The sequence below is a fragment of the Papio anubis genome, chromosome 1, assembly GCF_008728515.1.
Source record: "Papio anubis isolate 15944 chromosome 1, Panubis1.0, whole genome shotgun sequence".
Classification (NCBI taxonomy): Eukaryota; Metazoa; Chordata; class Mammalia; order Primates; family Cercopithecidae; genus Papio; species Papio anubis.
In genome coordinates, this window is record NC_044976.1 from 136,104,674 (window position 1) to 136,127,517 (window position 22,844).

At 42.6% G+C, this 22,844-nt stretch overlaps 1 protein-coding gene and 1 long non-coding RNA gene across 9 annotated transcripts in view; one reads left to right on the forward strand and one right to left on the reverse strand.

Annotated features, from left to right (window-relative positions):
- Positions 1 to 3,710: 3,710 nt before the first annotated feature.
- On the reverse strand, positions 3,711 to 17,508 carry SRP9 (signal recognition particle 9). The gene is made up of 3 exons (XM_003893044.3): positions 17,298 to 17,508; positions 10,761 to 10,829; positions 3,711 to 4,932 (listed from the first exon to the last, which is right to left on the reverse strand). Exons 1-3 carry the CDS (start codon positions 17,367 to 17,369, stop codon positions 4,813 to 4,815), a joined length of 261 nt encoding a protein of 86 aa, XP_003893093.1. The 5' UTR covers positions 17,370 to 17,508; the 3' UTR covers positions 3,711 to 4,812.
- Positions 17,509 to 17,510: 2 nt separating this feature from the next.
- Positions 17,511 to 22,844, forward strand: part of LOC103877628 — a 53,802-nt gene continuing 48,468 nt past the window's right edge. For all 8 annotated transcript variants that reach the window (XR_002517293.2, XR_002517305.2, XR_002517296.2 and 5 more), the window contains exon 1: positions 17,511 to 18,200. This is a non-coding gene — a long non-coding RNA (uncharacterized LOC103877628). The remainder of the gene's footprint in view (positions 18,201 to 22,844) is intronic.

Below are 22,844 nucleotides of genomic sequence, written 5' to 3' on the forward strand. Positions count from 1 at the left end.
ACAAACTAAAAACAACTAGTAACCTGATGGTGGCCATGCTGGTGGTACTCATCATAGCGGTAAGCCTCCCTACTACAGGAGGAACTCAGAATTTCACTTATTGGGCATATGTCCCATTTCCTCCTTTAATTAGGTCTGTGAGTTGGACGGACCCTGTTATTGAGGTGTGCACCAATGACAGTACCTGGATGCCTGAGCCCATAGATAACTGAGGGCCAATGCATCCTAATAAGGAAGGGGTAAAAATAAATATATCCATAGAATATAAATAGCCCCCAGTATGCCTGGGACCTGCTGTTGGAGGTTTACAGATTGACACACAGGCCTGGTTGGCAGTATTCCCCGAAAAAATAAATCATGGGCTGCTTTGCATATGATTTTGGGGCATGGCTTAAAATATAATCATTCCCATCCTAAAACCCTGCTGTTCCATCTGAATAAGTTCAAATATAAACAAAATAGAGTTTTGTTTAAAGGTGTGGATGCTTGAACTTGGGAAAATTGTATAGCAAGTAAGGCTGAGGTGCTAAAAAATAATTCCTGCGGAATTGTCATTAATTAGTCCCCTAAGGGGATCTTTAAAGAAAATTGCACCAGGCCTTCTTGTAAAACAAATGTAATAAACCAGTGGAACCACTGGCAATTAAATCATACACAATATATTCAGACAAAAGCTGAGGTCCCAATCATACGGAGTCCTACTGGCATTGTCGCCCCTAGTCCAAAAATGGTATCTCCTGCCATAGGACAGGAACATTCTGAATTATGGAAATTAGCTATGGCTCAATGTCCAATCAAAATTTGGGAGGGTAAATATAACAAGTACAAAGGGGAGGGAGGTAAAACTAAATATGCTTTCTTTTCTTTCCAACAGGACTTTTTGGATTCAAAGTTGTGTCCGGCCACCTTTTGTGCTAGCAATAGGAAATGTTACTCTTGATATAATTACACACTTTATTTCATGCCCCAAATGTCATTTGTCTACCTGTATTAGTTCAACTTTTAATAAAAATCAGACTATCCTAATAATTAAAGCCAGGGAAGGAGTCTGGATGCCTATGTCTTTAAATAGACTGTGGGAGGCATCTCCATCCATTCATATAGTAACCGAAATCCTTAAAAAACTTTTATCCCATTCAAAAAGATTTACAGTTACTCTCATAGTTGCTATAATTTGCCTCATCACTATTACTACTACTACTGCAATAGCTGGTGTGGCTCTACATTCATCTGTACAAACTGTTAAATTTGTCAATAAGTGGCAAAATAATTCCACAAAATTATGGAACTCTCAAACTCAAATAAATAAATAGTTAACCAAATTAATGATCTCCTTCAGACAGTGATTTGAATGGGAGATCGTATTGTAAGTTTAAAAAGTAAAATTCAGCCGGGTGCGGTGGCTCAAGCCTGTAATCCCAGCACTTTGGGAGGCCGAGACAGGCGGATCACGAGGTCAGGAGATCGAGACCATCCTGGCTAACAAGGTGAAACCCCGTCTCTACTAAAAAATACAAAAAAAAAAAAACCCAAAAAACAACTAGCCAGGCGAGGTGGTAGGCGCCTGTAGTCCCAGCTACTCGGGAGGCTGAGGCAGGAGAATGGCGTAAACCTGGGAGGAGGAGCTTGCAGTGAGCTGAGATCCAGCCACTGCACTCCAGCCTGGGTGACAGAGCGAGACTCTATCTCAAAAAAAAAAAAAAAAAAAAAAGTAAAATTCAAATGCAATGTGATTGAAATACTTCTGATTTTTACATTACTCCTCATCTGTATAATGAAACAGAGCATGAGTGGGAAATAGTTAAGAGACATTTAAAAGGTCATACTGGAAATTTATCTTTGGATATTGCAAAACTGAAGGAACAAGTACTTCAAGCCTCTCAGGCACATCTGACACTAATGCCAGGAACTGAAGTGCTTGAAAGAGCTGCAGATGGATTAGCAGCTATTAACCTGCTAAAATGGATCAAGACACTTGGAGGCTCTGTGATTTCAATAATGATTGTGCTTTTAATCTGTGTTGTCTTTATATAGTCTGCAGACGTGGAAGCCACATCTGGAGAGAAAGCCCCCACTGAGAACAAGCAATGATAGCTGTGGTGGTTTTGCAAAAAAGGGAAACATGTTGGTAGAAGAGCTGAGGCAGGACTGGCTTGTCTGTCATGATGTAAGAGTCTTGAAAGATGTCCAGGGTCTAAAACCCCTCGTGGCCTTTAACACCAAGCTCTGTGCCAAAGGGTGGAAGGCTGCCCTGCCACACCACAATCTCAGCCCAGGGAATAAAACACCTCGTGGCTTGGACAGAACCCACGGCACAGGGCATAAAACCCCTCGTAGCCTCTGGAATGTGCACAGACTTGTTGGTTCCTTGCGTCTTACTTGTAAACATGTCCTCCATTATCTCAAGCAGCAGAGCATATTCTGTATGCATCAAAGGAAATGCTAAACAGTCACAGCTATGCTTAATGCACCACTACCTTTCTACCCCCACATCCTCACGCCCTCACCTGTTTACCCTTACGTCCCCACCATCTGCTTCTTTGTTTGATCACCAATAAATAGTGTGGGCTTCCAGAGCTTGGGGTCTTCACAGCCTCCAATCTAGCACTGGATCCCTCGATCCACTTTATGCACTTTTTTTGTTTTTGAGACCGAGTCTCAGTCTGTCACCCAGGCTAGAGTGCAGTGGTGCGATCTCCGCTCACTGTAAGCTCTACCTCCCAGGTTCACGCCATTTTCCTGCCTCAGCCTCCCGAGTAGCTGGGGCTACAGGTGCCTGCCACCACGCCTGGCTAATTTTTTTTGTATTTTTAGTAAAGATGGGGTTTCACTATGTTAGCCAGGATGGTCTCGATCTCCTGACCTCATGATCTGCCTGCCTTGGCCTCCCAAAGTGCTGGCATTACAGGAGTGAGCCACCATGCCCCGGCTCACTCTATGTACTCTTGTCTTTTCTTGTTTCTTTGACCCTACTGGACTTTGTAGTGCCCATGGCCTGGTGTCGGGCCTGATCACCCCAACAGTGCGCCACTGTGTCCAGCTCATTTTTGTATTTGTAGTAGAGATGGGGTTTCACCTTGTTGGCCAGGCTGGTTTCAAACTCCTGGCCTCAAATGATCCGCCCACCTCAGCCTTCCAAAGTGCTGGGATTACAGGCGTGAGCCACTGTGCCCAGCCTTGGATCATGATGTTTAATCTTAACAGTCTTACAAGGGAAGTACTATCGTTGGCCCCATTTCCAGAGATGAAAATGAAGGCTTAGAAAAGTATCTAGTCTAAGACCACAGAGTTAGGAAATAGTGGAACCAGGACTGAAAGCCAGGCAGTCTTGACTTGGAACGTCTGTTCTTAACCATTCTGTTACAAGCTACCAGGACTCAAATAACCCAAATGCTGGTCTCTCCTTTTCAGGTCATCTCTGTAGGGAAAAAGGTCAAACCTCTCCCCTTCCCTGACGGTGATCCCATTAATTCTGGGGGAAAAAAACAAAAAGCCAAAATAATCCTATACTATTTGATGTTACTTTTCTAATTCAAGAAAACAAACTTGCCATTAACATATAGTGCAGAGAAAGTCATGTAATATAAAGTACTGAGAAACAAAAAATTTGCTTTCAGCATTACTAGGCTCATTTTGGACTAAATGAATATAGTATATCCCAGCTCAGAAATCAACAATTTCTGAAAAGTTAAAAACTTCAACACAAACAATGTATTTTATGTAATATTTTATTTACTGATCTCTCTGAAACATGCCAAAATTCATATAGCTAAGGGAACTTACCATGCTAAAATGTTGTTCAACATGACAAATTTATACAAAACATATTTCAATGTAGTGCCTTCATTTCATTCTTGGGAATCAACATTACATTTAGGTGGTGAAATTTAGGGTACAAATATAATTACCAAATAATATTATACTTCTAGTTTACCGGAAAACATTAACAGTTGTGACAGTCACACCTAACACCTTGGTTAGAGAAAATGGGCAAGGGTGTCACAGAAGTATGCAAGATTTGACAGTTCAACTAATCCATAGCCTTTCTGAGAAACTACAGATGGAAAATATGTAGTAAATATTTCTGTAATATGGTGGTTTCACTACATTATAGTTATCATTCCATTCATGCACTCAAGTAACTGCTGCTTCTGATCACTGAAAACTCGATTCAAAGTCATTGCTCAACAAGCTGATACTACAAATCCCTTACATTAAAAGGTAGTTTAAATGTGGAAATAAGGCAAAGCATACTTGTTAGTCACAACTACTTTTAGATATAATTGAGACTACACTGGTATACATAATTAGGTGCACCGTATGCATAACAATGCATACTATGGTGTGGAGTTAATTCCAATTTCCATATTTTATATTTATTGGTCACAACAGCATACATTTTATGCTCCAAAAGAAACACATCGATCCAACAAAATGGTTATATTTAATGTTCTTTTAAAGATGAACTAAATTTAAGAAGAATTGGTTTTTTCTAATATCTCATTTTCAAATTACTGATATAAATTTGGCAGAGAAACAATTACATGTTTTATCTAACATCAAATAATCTGCAAAGTTTCCAAGACAGATGCATTTCTTGTTCAATTTCCAAAAGTAAATAAAGGCTTTCTAACTGAAAACATTTGCATCCCTAGCTCTCTAATGTAAACATTAAAAAGAAAATTACAAAAAATGACCTCTAAGCTTCTGAATAGACCACTTAGTTACATAAAGTACTTTCTGTCCCAACACTTTCTCTATTTCAAGATATTTACTTCCTAAGTACACGACAAAGTCTTCATTTCAAACCAGTCACTCAGTTTCCATGGTAACATTGCGGGATTCCTTGGCTACCATAAGTCGCATTAGTTGACTGTGGAATTTCTCAATCTTCTTTACATCTTGAGCTTGCTCTGTTTTATACACCAAACACTGTCAGAAATTTTAGAAGTACACATTAACTATATAAAACTAGATATTGACAATGTAGAAAACATACAATTGGATAAAATTTTGAGTTTTTCCTACCACTGTTTTGCTCTATTCTCCTTGGAGGGTCGTACTAGGAAAATTGCACTCAAGTTTCCAAGCCTCCAGCAATTCCATGTCTTAAAGTATAGTAATTTAAATGCCACTGCTGTGGACAAAAAACTAAATGAAGTCTATTAGAAGCTTCTGAAAAATGTTAAATGTTAAATCCTACTATAGTCTGATGAGAAGAACTCAAGGCTTAGAATTAGGTATTAGATTATCTCCCTAGGTATTTTCTCCCAGCCATAAGTAACTGAGTTATGCTGGAAAAAAACCCAGAAATCTTAAGATACCTTTTTCTACTGGTGAAATTGGGGGTTTGATAATTTTTAGAAAAAAATCTAGAATTCTCTGTATAGCTGGTCAACACATAAACCAGATAAATCTTGATTTTCTTGGCCAGGAGTGGTAGCTTACACCTGTAATCCCAGCACTTTGGGAGGCCGAGGCGGGCAGATCACCAGGTCAGGACTTCAAGACCAGCCTGGCCAATATGGTGAAACCTCGTCTCTACTAAAAATACAAAAATTAGCTGGGTGTGGTGGCGTACACTTGTATTCCCAGCTACTGAGGAGGCTGAGGCAGAAGAATTGCTTGAACCCAGGAGTCGGGGCTGCAGTGAGCTGAGATCATGCCACTGCACTCCGGCCTGGGCGACAGGGTGAGACTCTGTCTCAAAAAAAAAAAAAAAAAATCTTGATTTTCTGAAGATACGTATTTTTGAGACAGTGTCTCACTCTGTGACCCAGGCTGGGGGTATAGTGGCACAATCTCAGCTCACTGCAACCTGTGTCCTGGGCTCAAGTGATCCTCAGCTTCCTGAGTAGCTGGGACTACAGGCACACACAACCATACCCAGCTAATTTTTCTATTTTAGTAGAGATGGGGTTTCTCCATGTTGCCCAGGCTTGAAGATACTACTTTTAAAGCAAACCAAATTCTTCCTTGTTAGCGTTAAATTCTTCACTAGATATTTAAGATCTGCTTATGGTTGGTCATAAAGCCATCTGTTGTAGAATCTTCAGAAATAGCAATTTTAAGCTGGTAGCCCTTCCCTCATTTTGTAATATAGGTCCACTTTTCTTCAGCCCATCTTAAAGGTTCACATGAGTTTTAAACAACAGGAACTAATGATCCTGTAATAAAAGTCAATTATTAACTTGAAGTTCAACCTCATCATGCCCAACTGATCTGAATTCATCCAGCCTTTTAAACAACTCACTTTAAAAAAAAATTTTATCCACGCATTGTACAAATTTGTGCAGCAATCTTGTAAAAAGGCCGTATTAATCTTCATCATTAAATTTTCAGTATATGTGCTACAAGAGAATATACATACCTTCTCACTGAAGTTTCTGACAGAAAAAGATTTTAGGTCCGTAGAAGACAGTATTATAAATAAATTATGGGATTAGAAAAATTATGCATACATGGGATTATAAAAAAGTCAAAGTTAACATGGATCCTTAATTATATTTAATTATTAACAAGGCAAAAAGAGCCATCAATTGAAGATAAGGCCTTTTGTATTAAAATTTGTTCTGCAGTTATTCCCCTATTTTTTTTTTTTTTGAGATGGAATCTAGCTCTGTTGCCCAGGCTGGAGTGCAGTGGCACAACTTTGGCTCACTGCAACCTCTGCTGCCCAGGTTCAAGCGATTCTCCTGCCTCAGCCTCCCGAGTAGCTGAGATTACAGGCGCCCACCACCACGCCCAGCTAATTTTTGTATTTTCAGTAGAGACGTGGTTTCACTGTCTTGGCCAGGCTTGGTCTTGAACACCTGACCTCATGATCCACCCACCTCCCAAAGTGCTGGGATTACAAGCGTGAGCCACTGCTCCCAGCCTATTCCCCTATTTTTAAGACAGGACATAGGGGTTTTTCTTCAGCAGGTATACCTAACCACTCTGTGACAATCACAATTAAAATTTTTCTCAGTGTGGAATGTCAAGATTTAAGAAGTACTTAGTGGTTCACGCCCATAATCCCAGTGGTTTGGGAGGCTAAGGCAGAAAGATGGCTTGAGTCCAGGAGTTCCAGATCAGCCTGGGCAAAATATAATGAGACCCTGTCTAGACAAAAAAATTTAAAAATTAGCTGAGTGTGGTGGTGCACACCTGTAGTCCCTGCTATTCGGGAGGCTAAAGCGAGAGGACCGCTTGAGCCCAGGAGGTTGAGGATGCAGTGAGCCACTGCACTCCAGCCTGAGCAACAGAGCAAGACACTGTCTCTAAAAAATAAAAAAAAAGGCCGGGCGCGGTGGCTCACGCCTGTAATCCCAGCACTTTGGGAGGCCGAGGCGGGCGGATCACAAGGTCAGGAGATCGAGACCACGGTGAAACCCCGTCTCTACTAAAAATACAAAAAATTAGCCGGGCGCGGTTGTGGGCGCCTGTAGTCCCAGCTACTCGGGAGGCTGAGGCAGGAGAATGGCGTGAACCCGGGAGGCGGAGCTTGCAGTGAGCCGAGATCGCGCCACTGCACTCCAGCCTGGGCGACAGAGCAAGACTCTGTCTCAAAAAAAAAAAAAAAAAAAAAAAAAAAAAAAAAAAAAAAAAAAAAAAAAAAAAAAAAAAAAGCAATAAACAAAACAACCAACAAACAAAAGAAAACATTTACTCAATCTACCAAGGGTAACCACTAATGTTAGATACTTTCATATATTTTTTTACTATCACTATGATACTTTACAGATGAGGAAATTGAGACCAGAAGGCTAAACTTTTGGCTTAAACTTTTCCATGGCCAAAATGCTAGTAAATGACTAAGCTAGGATTCACATCTCTTAAATCTATGTCTAGCATATTACATCTCAATTCACTCTTCCTTTTTCACATGTTCAGCTACTCACTAAATTCAACTGGCTCTTAGAAGACACGGTAATCACTAAAAGGTCTAACTTCATGCAATCTCATAATGGAACCCTGAACACAAATACAATATATGACCAAAGACAAAAGTGATTTTAAAAATCACTCTATACAATTTTTAAAAGAACTAATGTATTTTAAAAATGTTTACTGAGTGCTCTCTGGGTCAAGATATCGTAGTAGGCAATGGAAATAAAACACGTAAGAATATTACTAATCTATCTCTATTGTCTTGAAGCGCAGTCTATTAAAAAGACAAATGTGATAAAAGAATCGTGATACAGCACAAAAGGCCAAAATGAAAAGCAAGAGATGAAGCAATCCTCGAGTTGGGTTTTGAAAGATAAGCAGCAGTCTGGCCACATTAGGGGCAGAGGTGGGATTCAATATTGCAAAGGGGGAAACAGAATGTTCAAAAGCACCGAGGCCTAACACATCACAGCACATTAAAGGAGTTCTTATGTAATACAGAAATTACAGAGATTAGAGGGGATGCAAGGGTGGAGTTTAAAGGCTTCTAAGCAAGGGAGAACAATCAAATTTGCCTTTTAGAAATCACTTTGGGGCTGGGCGTGATGGATCACATCTGTAATCCCAGCACTTTGGGAGGCCGAGGTAGGTGGATCGCTTGAGGTCAGGAGTTCAACATCAGCCTGGGCAACATGGTGAAATCTCATCTCTACTAAAAATACAAAACTTAGCTGGGTGTGGTGGTGCCCACCTGTAATCCTACCTACTTGGGAGGCTGAGGCAGGAGAATCGCTTGAACCCGGAAGGCAGAGGTTGCAGTGAGCGAAGAATGAACCATTGCACTCCAGCCTGGGTAATAGAGCCAGACTCCCTCTTTATTAAAAAAAAAAAAAAAAAAAAGGCTGGGCGCAGTGGCTCACGCCTGTAATCCCAACACTTTGGGAGGCTGAGGTGGGTGGATCATGAGGTCAGGAGACCAAGACCATCCTGGCTAACACAGTGAAACCTCGTCTCTACTAAAAATACAAAAAATTAGCCGGGCATGGTGGTGGGCGCCTGTAGTCCCAGCTACTCAGGAGGCTGAGGCAGGAGAATGGCGTGAACCCAGGAGGCAGAGCTTGCAGTGAGCTAAGACTGTGCCACTGCACTCCAGCCTGGGCAACAGAGTGAGACTCCATCAAACAAACAAACAAATTAAAAGAAAAGGCCAGGTGCGGTGGCTCATGCCTGTAATCCCAGCACTTTGGGAGGCCAAGATGGGTGGATCACGAGGTCAAGAGATGGAGACCATCCTGGTCAACATGGTGAAACCCTGTCTCTACTAAAAATAAAAAATAAAAAAAATTAGTTGGGCGTGGTGGTGCACGGCTGTAGTTTCAGCTACTTGGGAGGCTGAGGCAGGAGAATCACTCGAACCTGGGAGGCGGCGGCTGCAGTGAGCAGAGATCGAGCCACCGCACTCCAGCCTGGCAACAGAGCGAGACTCCATCTCAAAAAAAAAGAAAAATAGAAATCACTCTGGGCTGGGCACTGTGGCCCATGTGTGTAATCCCAGCAACTTGGGAGGCTGAGGGGGAGGACTGCTTGAAGCCACAAGTTCAAGACCAGCCTGGGCAACATAGTGATATCCTGTCTCTAAAAACTTTTTAAATTAAAAAAATCCCCAGATTTCTGACCAGGTGGAAAATAATGCAACTAAAAGTAGGAAGGTAGGAACAGAAGAAAGAGGTAGTTTTTTTTGTTTGTTTGCTTTTTTGAGACGGAGTCTCGCTTTGTCACCCAGGCTGGAGTGCAATGGCACCACCTCTGCTCACTGCAAGCTCCACCTCCCAGGTTCACGCCATTCTCCTGCCTCAGCCTCCCGAGTAGCTGGGACTACAGGCACCTGCTACCATGCCCGGCTAATTTTTTTGTATTTTTAGTAGAGATGGGGTTTCACCGTGTTAGCCAGGATGGTCTTGATCTCCTGACTTTGTGATCCACCCGCCTTGGCCTTCCAAAGTGCTGGGATTACAGGCATGAGGAGCTAGTTTAAGAACAGATGATAAACTCCACTGTAGACAAATGAATTTTGAGGGTATGTGAGGTACAGATGCTAGTCAGAAGAATATGAGCTAAACACACATTTGCAAGTAGACATAGATAGGTGCAGTATTAGACTTAACTAAATGAACTGCTCCAGAAGCTGTATGAAAAGACAATCAAGGACAGAATCCTAGAGAAGCACATATATATATGAAGCACATTTAAAAAAAAAAAAAAAAGCAAAGAAGAAACAATAGAAACACAGAATAAATAGTAAGACCAAGATAAAACAGAGCCACAAGTGCCAAAATAATTATTTCTATGAAAGAGTGGGGTTCTCTATCAAAAGCAGCAAGCAGGCCAAGTAAGATATGAATAATAAGACCACTGGCTTTGAAAATAAAGGAGCTGCTGATGTGCTCTCATAAAGAGCAGTTTCAGTGGAATACCATATGCAGAAAACAGATGGCAGAGGGTTAAGGAATGAATGGGATATGAGGAAGTAACAAGAGTGAGCATATCAAGGGCAGGAAATACAAGAATAAAGCCTGTAACTTGTGTTCAAACACTGTCATTTAAAGGAAACTTTTACTCCCTTACATCCAGTTTGGTCTCTACATTCCTGTTGCTTAAGGTCTGAAGACAGCACTTAGTAAATGATACTTGACATAATGCATTAAGAAAGCAAGTTAAATTATTTCCTGAGGGTCTATAAAAGTAGCTGCTAGAATGAGGTTCTTCATTTTTGAATGAAATGCAAAATAAGCATCCTAATGGGTAATCTCCATAAACTCTAAGTAAATAATTTCAAACAAATGACAAACAAATCTGAAAGTATGTAACAAATAAACATGTATACTTACAACTAAATCATCTGTTACTTTAACACACAAGTTCCCATCAGAATGCCTATATTTGAGAACCACACGTGCCTGAAACAAAAATACATATTTAGAAACAGTGAAGACAGATGACATTTCTCATAAATAATTATTTAGTCTTCAGGTAGGCTGAAAAGGATCCTTTTAGAATAAATACCCCCAAACATCTAAAGGCATTTTTACTATAAACTGAAATGAGGTTAAAAAAAAAAATCAGCTATTTTAGTTCATTCCTTTGCTACAATTTATTTATTTAAGACTTTAAAAATGTTGGATATTTTATTTGCAGACAGTTTGAAAAGAGATGTACTGAACATTCTCAAAACACATCCACATTCAGGGAATGTCTGTGAGACTTACAAGGTGGCATTTCTTGCCAATAAGAATATACACCAACACACCTAGCCACAGAGGAATGACAGGAAAAGGAGGAAAAACATTTAGCAGAAATGGCTGGTTAAAAAGACCAAATCCATTCCTTAGCAAACAGTGCTGCAGGTCAGTGCAATTCACACTTTCCATTATTCCATGGATCTTAGCAAGTGGATTCAGACTAAAATATTCAGCAAAATCAGGTCTTTATCATGAAGGCAGAACATAATGCATTATTACATAAAAGCAGAATTCTGCCTTGAAAAGAAGTCTCCACCAACAACTTTTCCAAAAACCAGAATAACTCCTATACTGAAGTGCCATGTTACACAATACTTTATGTTCAATATTCTACAGATTGCCAAGGCATTTAGTTATTAGCATATTCCTATAAGACATCTCTCAAGAACACTTCCACGAACATTTTTTTTTCTTTCAGTGATGGATTCAAGCACAGGGTATCGCAGTTTTTCCCTAACCAGTATCAGTAACTCTTGTTTAGCTAGCTGTTTTAAAAACTGCCAAGTATCGGCCAGGCGCGGTGGCTCACGCTGTAATCTCAGCACTTTGAGAGGCCGAGGCGGGTGGATCATGAAGTCAGGAGTCGAGACCATCCTGGCTAACACGGTGAAACTCCGTCTCTACTAAAAAATACAAAAAATTAGCTGGGCGTGGTGGCGAGCGCCTGCAGTTCCAACTAATTGGGAGGCTGAGGCAGGAGAATGGCGTGAACCCGGGAGGCGGAACTTGCAGTGAGCCGAGATCGTGCCACTGGACTCCATTCCAGCCTGGGGACAGAGCGAGACTCCGTCTCAAAATAAACAAAACAAAACAAAATAAAAACTGCTAAGTATCTACAAGCCAAAACAAAAACGTAATTTTTTTTTTTTTTTTTGAGACGGAGTCTGGCTCTGTTGCCCAGGCTGGACTGCAGTGGCCGGATCACAGCTCACTGCAAGCCCCGCCTCCCAGGTTCACGCCATTCTCCTGCCTTAGCCTCCCGAGTAGCTGGGAGTACAGGCGCCCGCCACCTCGCCCGGCTAGTTTTTTTTGTATTTTAGTAGAGACGGGGTTTCACCGTGTTAGCCAGGATGGTCTCTATCTCCTGACCGCGTGATCCGCCCGTCTCGGCCTCCCAAAGTGCTGGGATTACAGGCTTGAGCCACTGCACCCGGCCAATTTTTTTTTTTTTTTTTTTTAAGACGAGTCTCGCTCAGTCGCCCAGGCTGGAGTGCAGTGGCGCGATCTCGGGTCACTGCAAGCTCCGCCTCCCGGGTTCACGCCATTCTCCTGCCTCAGCCTCCCAAGTAGCTGGGACTACAGGCACCCACTGCCACACCCAGCAAATTTTTTGCATTTTTAGTAGAGACGGGGTTTCACCGTGTTAGCCAGGATGGTCTCGATCTCCTGACCTCGTGATCCGCCCGCCTCAGCCTCCCAAAGTGCTGGGATTACAGGCATAAGCCACCGCGCCCAGCCTCAGAAACATAATTTTAAAATGGTTACGATCTAGCACCAGAGGCCTCAAGACAATTATGGAAACTAAATAAAAAGGGCTAATGGAACTGCAACCTACACCTTTCCCCATTATGGTCTTTGCATTCCTGAGATTGAAAAAAAAAAGTTACATCACTATATGTGATTTGTCTGAGTGAAGGAGGAAAGGGAACTCATCAAGCATTTAAGCAGATATAAATAGTAGTAACGGCCGGGCGCAGTGGCTCAGGCCTGTAATCCCAGCACTTTGGGAGGCCGAGACGGGCGGATCACAAGGTCAGGAGATCCAGACCATCCTGGCTAACATGGTGAAACCCCGTCTCTACTAAAAATACAAAAAATCAGCCAGGCGTGGTAGCGGGCGCCTGTAGTCCCAGCTACTCGGGAGGCTGAGGCAGGAGAATGGCGTGAGCCCAGGAGGCAGAGCTTACAGTGAGCCGAGATGGTGCCACTGCACTCCAGCTTGGGTGACAGAGCAAAGACTTCGTCTCAAAAAAAAAAAAAAAAAAAAAAAAAAGTAGTAACTAGGTTAATTATCTTTAGAATACCTGATTCTATTTATTGATCTAGTAAGTTCAGTTTTACATATTTTAAAAATTCAGTTCTCTAGAAACAAAACACTTAAAAATATACTAAGCCTGACAACTATGTGAAGTTTTAACTCTCAGTTAAAGGAACTCACTGGTTTCATTTAGGAGAAATGAGTTAAAAGGCCAATCATGGCTGGGCGCAGTGGCTCACGCCTGTAATCCCAGCACGTTGAGAGGGCAAGAGTTCACTCACGAGGTCAGGAGTTTGAGACCAGTCTGGCCAACACGGTAAAACCCCTTCTCTACTAAAAATACAAAAATTAGCTGAGCATGGTGGCAGGTGCCTGTAATCCTAGCCACTCGGGAGGCTGAGGCAGGAGAATCACTTGAACCTGGGAGGTGGAGGTTGCAGTGAGCTAAGATCACACCACTGCACTCCAGCTTGGACAACAAAAGCAAAACTCTGTCTCAAAAAAAAAAAAAAAAAAGAAAAAAAAGAAAAGAAAAAAGGCCAAACTTACTTATAAAGGGGTCCATTTGGTAATTTAGAGGGTGCTGAGTCACCACGTCAGATGCCATAAAGAAAGAAAAAGAAATCAAGGCTCTTTACCAAAAATAACCAAAACACAAGGACAAATGAATTAAGCCCTATAAAAGGATATACACATAAAATGCTAAAGAGAAAAAACAAGTAATTTAGACTGGGAAAAAGGAAAGTCTAAAAAATGAGGTGGCTTTGAAAATGCTTTTTTTTTTTTTTTAACCTTATAGAAGAAGGCAGAAGGCTGAAAAACCATTCGGAACAAGGATACAATGAATTCTGTAGCTTCATGAGACTACAGCTGAAGATCATGAAAATGGTGAGACAAAGCCAGAAAGACTGGAGATGGGTCAGACTAAGAGTTGGGACTATATCCAGTTATCAAAGAATAACCAGTTTTTAAGCAGGAGATGAAGAATTCAACTTTTGTTTTTTAGACAATTGTGGCAGAAGTGTTAAGGAACTAAAAAGGCTGACAGACCAACAGAGAGGTTATTACATAATCCAGTGGTAATGCCATCTTCAATTATAGCAATGCAAGAAAGAGTGGTAAAAAGATACTGGGTATAATCAACAGGTTAAATGTGTTGGGGAGAGAAGACAGAGAATTTTGGAAAACAGATTCCAGAGACCTGACAAAATTTGTTCTTTAGCCCTAGCAGAAACAGAATGGACTTGGGGTTCAAAGATCTGGGTCCAAATTTCATCTTAATCTCTTAAGAAACTAGGCAAATCATTTAACATATCTAAAATCATTCATTTATGTACTGTGATGCGTTGCTGTAATTGTTCATATATTACGTATAAATATATGTAAATACACATAAATATATATGAAATGCCTGTAACATATAAACATGTAAAATGTCTGTCACCTATAAGGCACTAAAAAAAAAACCTATTAAGTCGGCTGGGTGCGGTGGCTTACTCCTGTAATCCCAGCACTTTGGGAGGTCGAGGTGGGTGGATCACCTGAGGTGGTAAGGAGTTTGAGACCAGCCTGGCCAACATGATGAAACTCCGTCTCTACTAAAAATACAAAAAATTAGCTGGGCATGGTGCCAGGAGCCTGTAATCCCATATACTTGGGAGGCTGAGGCAGGAGAATCGCTTGAACCCAGGAGGTGGAGGTTGCAGTGAGCCAAGATTGTGCCACTGCACTCCAGCCTGGGCAATAAGAACAAAACTCCATCTCAGAAAACAAACAAATAAAAAAACTGTTAAGCTCTTCATCTACATTCATCCTCTCCCCTCTCAACATATCAGTCAAGCCAGGCGCCATGGCTTGCGTCTGTAATCCCAGGTACTTGGGAAGCTGAGGCAGGAGAATCATCCGAGGCAAGGATTTAAGACCAACCTGGGCAACAAAGCAAGACCCCTGTCTTCAAAAAAAAAAAAAAAAAAAAAATTAGGCAGGCATGGTGGCATGTCTGTAGTCTCAGCTACTCAGGAGGCTGAGGTGGGAGGATCACTCGAGCCCAGTTCAATGCTGGAGTGAACTGTGATTTGTGCCACTGCACTCCAGCCTGTGCCAACTGCAATTTTCTGACTGGGTAAGAGATGAAATATTCTCTCTCTTGTCTATTCTAGACATGCTTTGCTCACAGTGATGCTCTAAGTATTTTCATTTTCTCTACCACTGCCATCACATTATTACAGTACAGTCACTCTTGATGTGAATTTACATATTCTTTACTGTTTCTCAAGTATTTTTAGTTTATACTGTGGGTACTTCTGGATAAAAGTCCTGTATGATCTCAGAGTACCATTGTCTGAATGAAGAAACAAATGATCCTGCAAACAAGGGAAGCCAACCAAATGAAGCAACCAGAAGTCACCAGTGTTATAAACAAATTACTCAATTTAAAAAATACAGTATTTCCATTATTTATTATTGTATCATTTTATTGTAAAAAAATAGAACTAAGAATGTTTTACAGCTTGTTACTTACCTAGGCCTTTCTGTGGGTCTAATACTATTTTTAATCATAATTATCAACATTTCTTGATGCACACTTTAAACTTATATGCACTATAAACAACATGTGGCATTGGACTTACAGGTCACCAGCTCACTGCATAAACTTAAAACATAATTCATATTACTTAATGATCATCAATAGTTTCACACAGTAAATCCTGAGCCCCGGGCTGGGCACAGTGGCTCACACCTGTAATTCCAACACTTTGGGAGGCCAAGGCGGGCGGATCACAGGTCAGGAGTTCCAGACCAGCCTGGCCAACATGGTGAAACCTTGCCTCTATTAAAAATACAAAAAATTAGCCAGGTGTGGTGGCGGGCGCCTGTAAACCCAGCTACTGGGGAAGCTGAGGCAGGAGAATTGTTTGAACTCAGGAAGCCGAGGTTGCAGTGAGCTGAGATTGAGCCATTACACTCCAGCCCGGGCGACAGTGCGAGATGCCGTCTCAAAAGAAAAAAAAAAAAAAAAAAAAAAAATTCCTGAGCCCCAGTTTTCTGAGATTATCCATCCCCTTTTCATTTTCTTTCTTCTCTGAGGGATATAGTCACAATACACTGTATCTTTAATACCCTCCAATAACACCAGCTCCTTAAGGGTTCAACGGCATCTCATTCACCTTTGTGTCTCCCACAGAACCTAATTTAACTTGGGGTTCAGTAACACGAGAGTGGGGAATGAATGAAGCACAAAAGAGATGACTGAGTTACAACAGACAGAAAACAAAAGAAGCATCATACATAACCAGGTCTGAGATTTCCAGTATAAAATCCCTTCAATATGCTGAGTTCTAAAAGGGAGAACTTTTAATTAACACGAATATACTTCATATAATTCTTCAGACATGACAATAAAATAAGCAAAACCTCAAGAGACGAAAGGAAAGATGCGAATGCTAAACTCCCATCACTTGGACTCCTTTGCTTTTTAATAACGAGCTAACTTCCGACATCCACCTCCATTATAATTTTTGCGGGGGCTAAGAATATATTTCAGAGGTCCATGAATCCCCTAAAATTTTTTGCAAACATTTACGCATACGTACATTTTTCTGAGGAAAGGTGCTAATATTATTCTTATGTTCTCAAAGCCTGTGACTCCCAAAATACTAAGAACCAATATTCTGAAGGGGTACAGATGCTTTCAAATTGGAATCAAGAATGATGCTTTCAAGACTGTCTGAGCGGCAGTAGAAAAACATCATCAGTTTCATATACATAAGGTACCCTTACCGCCTAGGCGGTACAGGAAAAGTGAACCAAGACAAAGGACAGGAAACTGCAGGGGGAGGAGCCCTGGCTTGAGGGACTCATAAAACAACCGAAGCCTTAAGGGAAGTTGAGGGACTGGGGCGGGGGAAGATCGACTGTAGAGATGTTTAGGGCTGAGATGAACCTGGCTGTTGCCCGTTTCAGGGCCTCACTGGGCCGCTTTGATCAGGGACGAAGGGGACGAGACAGCGGAACATTAACTTGGCAGAGTCCATTTGTGTTCATTCCCAGCACCTCCTGGGAGCGCTGGGGAAGCTCCAGCGGCCGAGTGGATGGCGGGAAGATATCCTGGGCTGGGGCCCAAAGCAGCGGCCCCGCCAGCGATTTACCTTCATAGGATCAGCGAGGTAAAGTTTTTCGGCAGCGCGGCTGAACTCCTCCCAGGTCTGGTACTGCGGCATCGTGGCCTGGAGTGGAAAAGTAAAGAGAACCAACGCCTCAGAACCCGGCCCAACAAACTACCTACGTCCGGGAGTCGCCAACCGACGCAAGTCCCAGCAGCCCCAAGATGGCGGCGGCTCCTCGCACCAACGCCTCGCTCCATTGGACAGCCCCGTCCACGCTCGCCCAATGGGCAGGAGGGATGTTGTCAGGGAGTGGGCGGAGCCCAGGGCGTGTGGCTCAGGAGCTGAGCGAGAGAAGTGGAGGGCAGGGCAACCAATGCCGGCTGCCACAGCACCCCCTGTAGGGCCGAATGAGCGGCGTCCGTCCCGCGGCCCTCGGGTGAACCGCAGCTTCCTTCAACAAAGATTAAGCGACTCTGCGATAGGCGCTGCAGATACGAGGAAGGAGGCGACAGGGCCTAGCTGTCACACAGCTTGGTGAAGAAGCCAGGAGACATAAACACAAGAGTGCAACGGAAAACTTTATATGATAAACATTTATGTCGGGTTAGTGAAGCGCAAAGGAAGAACGATCACTTGTGGGTGGGCGGAGGCTCACAGAAGCGGCGCAAGCTCAACAGGTGGGCAAGGAAGAGCAGAACGCGTAGACCCATTTTAGATCTGCAGTGTATGTCAGATGACTGGTGTTTAGGAGATGAGGAAGAAGCCATATAATCACTTATGCAAGGATAAGAAATCTGATCCTCCAAGCAGGAGGATCGCTTGAGCCCAGGAGTTCGAGGCTGCAGTGAGCCATGATCGCGCTACGCACCCAGCTTGGGCATCAGAGCAAGACACTGTCGCAAAAGTGAAAAAAAAATAAAGAAGATGGCCTGAAGGGGACACCAGGTAAAGAGTATTATATTTTGAGATGGAAAGATTTTGTGCATGTTTATAACTTTTAGAGAAGGACACAGATAGAAAAATCAGGCTGGGCGCGGTGGCTCATGCCTGTAATCCCAGCACTTTGGGAGACCGAGGCGGGTGGATCACAAGGTCAGGATATCGAGACCATCCTGGCTAACACGGTGAAACCCTGTCTCTACTAAAAATACAAAAAATTAGCCGGGCGTGGTGGCGGGCTCCTGTGGTCCCAGCTACTCAGGAGGCTGAGGAAGGAGAATGGCGTGAACCCGGGAGGCGGAGCTTGCAGTGAGCCGAGATTGGGCCACTGCACTCCAGCCTGGGCAACAGAGCGAGACTCCATCTTAAAAAAAAAAGAAAGAAACTCAAAAGCAGTATGTGAAGTAGAGTAGAAAGCTGAAACTGGAGATCATATCTGGGAATAGCCCCAACTGGGGTCTGTCTCCAGCAACACCCAGAAGCTTGGGTTTTGGACTGGAAAAGATGGATATTAGGGATTTATAGGGTACATGAGGAAGAAGAACAAAGGACTAAGAATGTTAAAGGTACTGGTAAGAGAGTGATTGAACTGATAAATTATGGGATCCATGCTAGATAGATGGTAATTAATTGGGTCAAAAGAGAGAAACTAAGAAAACAGAATTAAAGGAAATCTGAATTCAATATAACAGGAAATAAGAAATTTTAGTCAGATTGGATATTGGGGTTTAACATTTTACAGTAGCAATAGTCACTGGTGAGGCTGGGTTGTCCACACAAAATTAAAGTCTTGTATGAGTAAGAAAGGGAATAAGATGAAGGAGAAGGCTATGAGCCAGGGACCCAAATCCTCAGTTAATGAGAAGTGTGTGTGTGTGTGTGTGTGTGTGTGTGTGTGTGTGTTTTGAGGGAAGCTATAAAGAGCAATGAGCAGAGGCAGAGAGAGCAGAGTTGAGCAGAATGACCCCAGGTGTAGGAGTTTTTCCCTAAAGATGAAAACAATGGAAGTTAAGACAATGCCAACTTTGCCTTCTGTCACAAGGAACATAAGAGATCAGTTTCAATTCAATTGTCACAAGGAACATAAGAGATCAGTTTCAATTCAATTCAGCAAAAAATAAAACAAATGTCCACCCTGGACAAACACCAGGAGCTGGGCTAGGCATTAGAGACCCAGCAGTGAACAAGACAGGCCCAGTCCCTGCCTCATAGTATGGAGAGAATGACAGTAAAGAACAGATTTCCATTGTGAGGGTCCCCATCACTGTGAGTTCCAGCATCTCCAAGCGTAGCCCAGCCTTAGCCCCTACAGAGGCAGAGAAATCAAGATGAGGAAGAAGTTATGGGAATTGCCCTTGATTATGTGAATGTCCCCAGTCACACTACAATGCATTCTTTTTTGAAAAATTTAATTTTAGGTTCAGGGGGTACATGTACATGTTTGTTACATGGGTATATTGCATACTGGTGGGGATTAGGCTTCTAGTGTACCCATCACCCAAATAGTAAACATTGTACCCAATCAGTACTTTTTTAACCCTTTCCATCTTCCCACCCTCCCCTTTTGGAGTCCCCAGTGTCCATTATTTCTCTCTTTATGTTGATGTGTATCCGTATTCATCCATTCTCATACTGTTATAAAGAACTACCTGAGACTGGGTAATTTATGAAGAAAAGAGGTTTAACTGAACTCACAGTTCTGCAGGCTGTACAGAAGGCATGACTGCAGAGGCCTCAGGAAACTTAACAATCATGGCAGAAGGGCCAAATCAAGTGCTTAGAAGCAAGCACTTCTTCACATGGCAGCAGGAGAGAGAGAGAGAGAGAGAAGGGGGAAGTGCTACACAATTTTAAACAACTAGATCTTGTGAGAACTCACTATCACAAGAACAGCAAGGGGGAAATCCACCCCCATGATCCAATCACCTCCCACCAGGTCCCTCCCCCAACACTGGGAATTGGAGTTCAACATGAGATTTGGGTGAGGACACAGAGCCAAACCATATGAGTGCCCATTGTTTAGCTCCCACTTATCAGTGAGAACATGCTGTATCTGGTTTTCTGTTTCTACAGTAGTTCACTTAGGATAATGGCCTCCAGCTCTATCTATGTTGCTACAAAGGACATGATTTCATTCTTTTTTTTTTTTTTTTTTTTTTTTTTTTTAATGGCTGCCGGATGCATCCTTTAAACTAGGTTATTCCTTTCCTGCTGTGGCTTCTGAAAGGCTATCAGAGAGTGTCCTTTATAAATTGCTCACACATGCACAATGTCAGAAAAGGAAAAATTCCTTTCATTCCCAGTCAAGAAGATCAGGGCCTCTGTACCCTTTGTGGTTATTCTTTCTGCTTCATTTTCACACACATATCTTCTTTGAGCTTTCAAACAACTCTGCCAGGGTGGTCCGTGAGCCTCATTACAATTGCAAAAATCTGAAAAGCTCTGGAAAACAAAAGTATCATGGTAACTCCATTAGTAGAAAACGACCTGACCTCAAGTAAGGTTGCTTAGTCTTTATTTGTTTCACTTGGTGTGTTTGGTTCCAGGGTGGGGCCCAGACTCTGCTGGTGGTATTATGTAATATACCTTATGTGCACTGTTTCACCTTTCTAGAACCCAAAAGGCTGCGAATTCTGAAATACGGGTGGCCTCAAGGATTTCGGACAAGGGATTATAGTCCTGTACCACTCTCTTTTACAGGTGATGAAGAAACCAAACCTGAAAAATAAGTGACACTAAACAAATTGGCCCCAGACTTTGCTCCGGATTGTCCAGCAAATGGCAGAAGCCAGTGGATGTTAATCATAACCGGAAGTGACAGGATTAATTTTGATTTTTAGAAAATGTAACTAGTAGGCCGGGCGCAGTGGCTCACGCCTGTAATCCCAGCACTTTGGGAGGCCGAGGTGGGCGGATCATGAGGTCAGGAGATCGAGACCATCCTGGCTAACATGGTGAAACCCCGTCTCTACTAAAAATACAAAAAAAATTAGCCGGGCGTGTTGGCAGGCGCCTGTAGTCCCAGCTACTCAGGAGGCTGAGGCAGGAGAATGGCGTGAACCTGGGAGGCAGAGCTTGCAGTGAGCCGAGATCATGCCACTGCACTCCAGCCTGGGTGACAAAGCGAGACTCCGTCTCAAACAAAAAAAAAAAAAAGAAAAAAAAAAGAAAATGTAACTAGTAGCAATGCAGAAGCTAGATGGGTAGAGCAGAGCCTGGGTTCAGGGTCAAAACCAAAACCCTTGCACTTTTCCTTATGTTCACTGCCTCCCACGATTGTGTTCATGTCTTTGCCTCCCATTCCTGATCCCATTTCCACTGTATCTACCCTTTCACGCCAAAGTTGCTTTCATGAGTTCACCAACTGACTATTATATTACCCACTCCAGCAGACATCTCTCAATCCTTTGTGACTAGATTATTCAGCTGTATTTGAGGCCACTGGCCACACTCTAATCCCGAAAACTTCCCAGACCCGTGACTTTTTGGGCCCCATTCTTTCTTGCTCCTCTCTGACTTCTGCTTTGGCTCTGTCCTGGCCTCCTCTGCCGCCTCAGCCCCATCCCTGGTTCTTCAGGATTGGGATCCCAAGACACCAGCCTCTGGTTTTCACCCTCTCTAGTTCTTCCTGGACAATAAATACCCTTTGAGTTTTAACCCCAACCTGCATGCTATGAGGCTCCTGGATTCCTCTTCGTCCAGGCTTCCTCCCTGAGCTTCAGATTCATATATCCCACTGCCTGCCTGGTCCAGAGCTAACCCCAGAGTTGAATTGTGGAAGGTGAAAACAATTTCTCACCAAATCAAAATTTCTAAGCTGTAAGTGCGATGTCTCTTAAAAAAACAAAACAAAAACAAACAAAAAACTTATTTTACTATTACCGTTGGCAAATTATTAGTAACTCATGCATATTCGACTACCAGAATTCAGTTAACTGTGTATGGCAGACGTTTTATAGGCCAGTCATTGTGCTAGGCAACGCAATTTACAAGCTAGTGAGGTCAGGGCAGAGATAATAAGGTAAGTTCACAAATACCAATAGCTGAAGCTGGAGAGCGTGTCACAGCCAGGGAGGGAGCAGTCTAATCCCTGTGTTCACTTCCCCTCCCTTTACATCCTGTTCTGTATCTTCCCAAAGGTCTACGGAGGCATGCAAGAGGAGGAAGGTTTGGTGGTTGTTAAAGAGGAATGACTGTTTTTGAACTCTTTCTTTTGCTTAAGTTTTGGTGCCTCTTTGTTTTCCTCAGTTGTCTTCTAAAAACAATTAACACTGTAGCTGCTTTAGACTAAGAACAAATATAGGTTCTTAAATGGATTCTTATATGAATAATCATAATACTAGTCCAAAGTGCTGCTGGCTTGCCAGGAAAGTGTGTCATGTTTATTTTCACTTATTAAATATGTATTGACCCCACTATATGCCAAGAGTAAAAGAAGACATTGTTCCTCTTGTACTTCCCAGGTTTCATGGATTCAATGCAAGGCAGTCAGGGTAAAACGAACCTGGTAAGAGAAGCCAACCAAGAAACCGGTTTGCCCAGGAGGTTGTGTCCCAGATAGGGAGAGAAGAAAACCTGAGGGAGTCCTGACACCAACGTGGGTCTGGGGCAGCTTTGACTCAGTGTCCAGTGGAGGGCAGTGGTGTGCAG

Bases quoted from the DNA above. Each gene is read 5' to 3' on its own strand.
- SRP9 (XM_003893044.3), bottom strand. From the start codon at position 17,369: ATGCCGCAGTACCAGACCTGGGAGGAGTTCAGCCGCGCTGCCGAAAAA. The intron at 10,830-17,297 runs GTAAATCGCTGG...TTTTTGTTTCAG, and splicing joins ACCTCGCTGATCCTATGAAG to GCACGTGTGGTTCTCAAATA. The intron at 4,933-10,760 runs GTAAGTATACAT...AATTTCTGACAG, and splicing joins AAGTAACAGATGATTTAGTT to TGTTTGGTGTATAAAACAGA.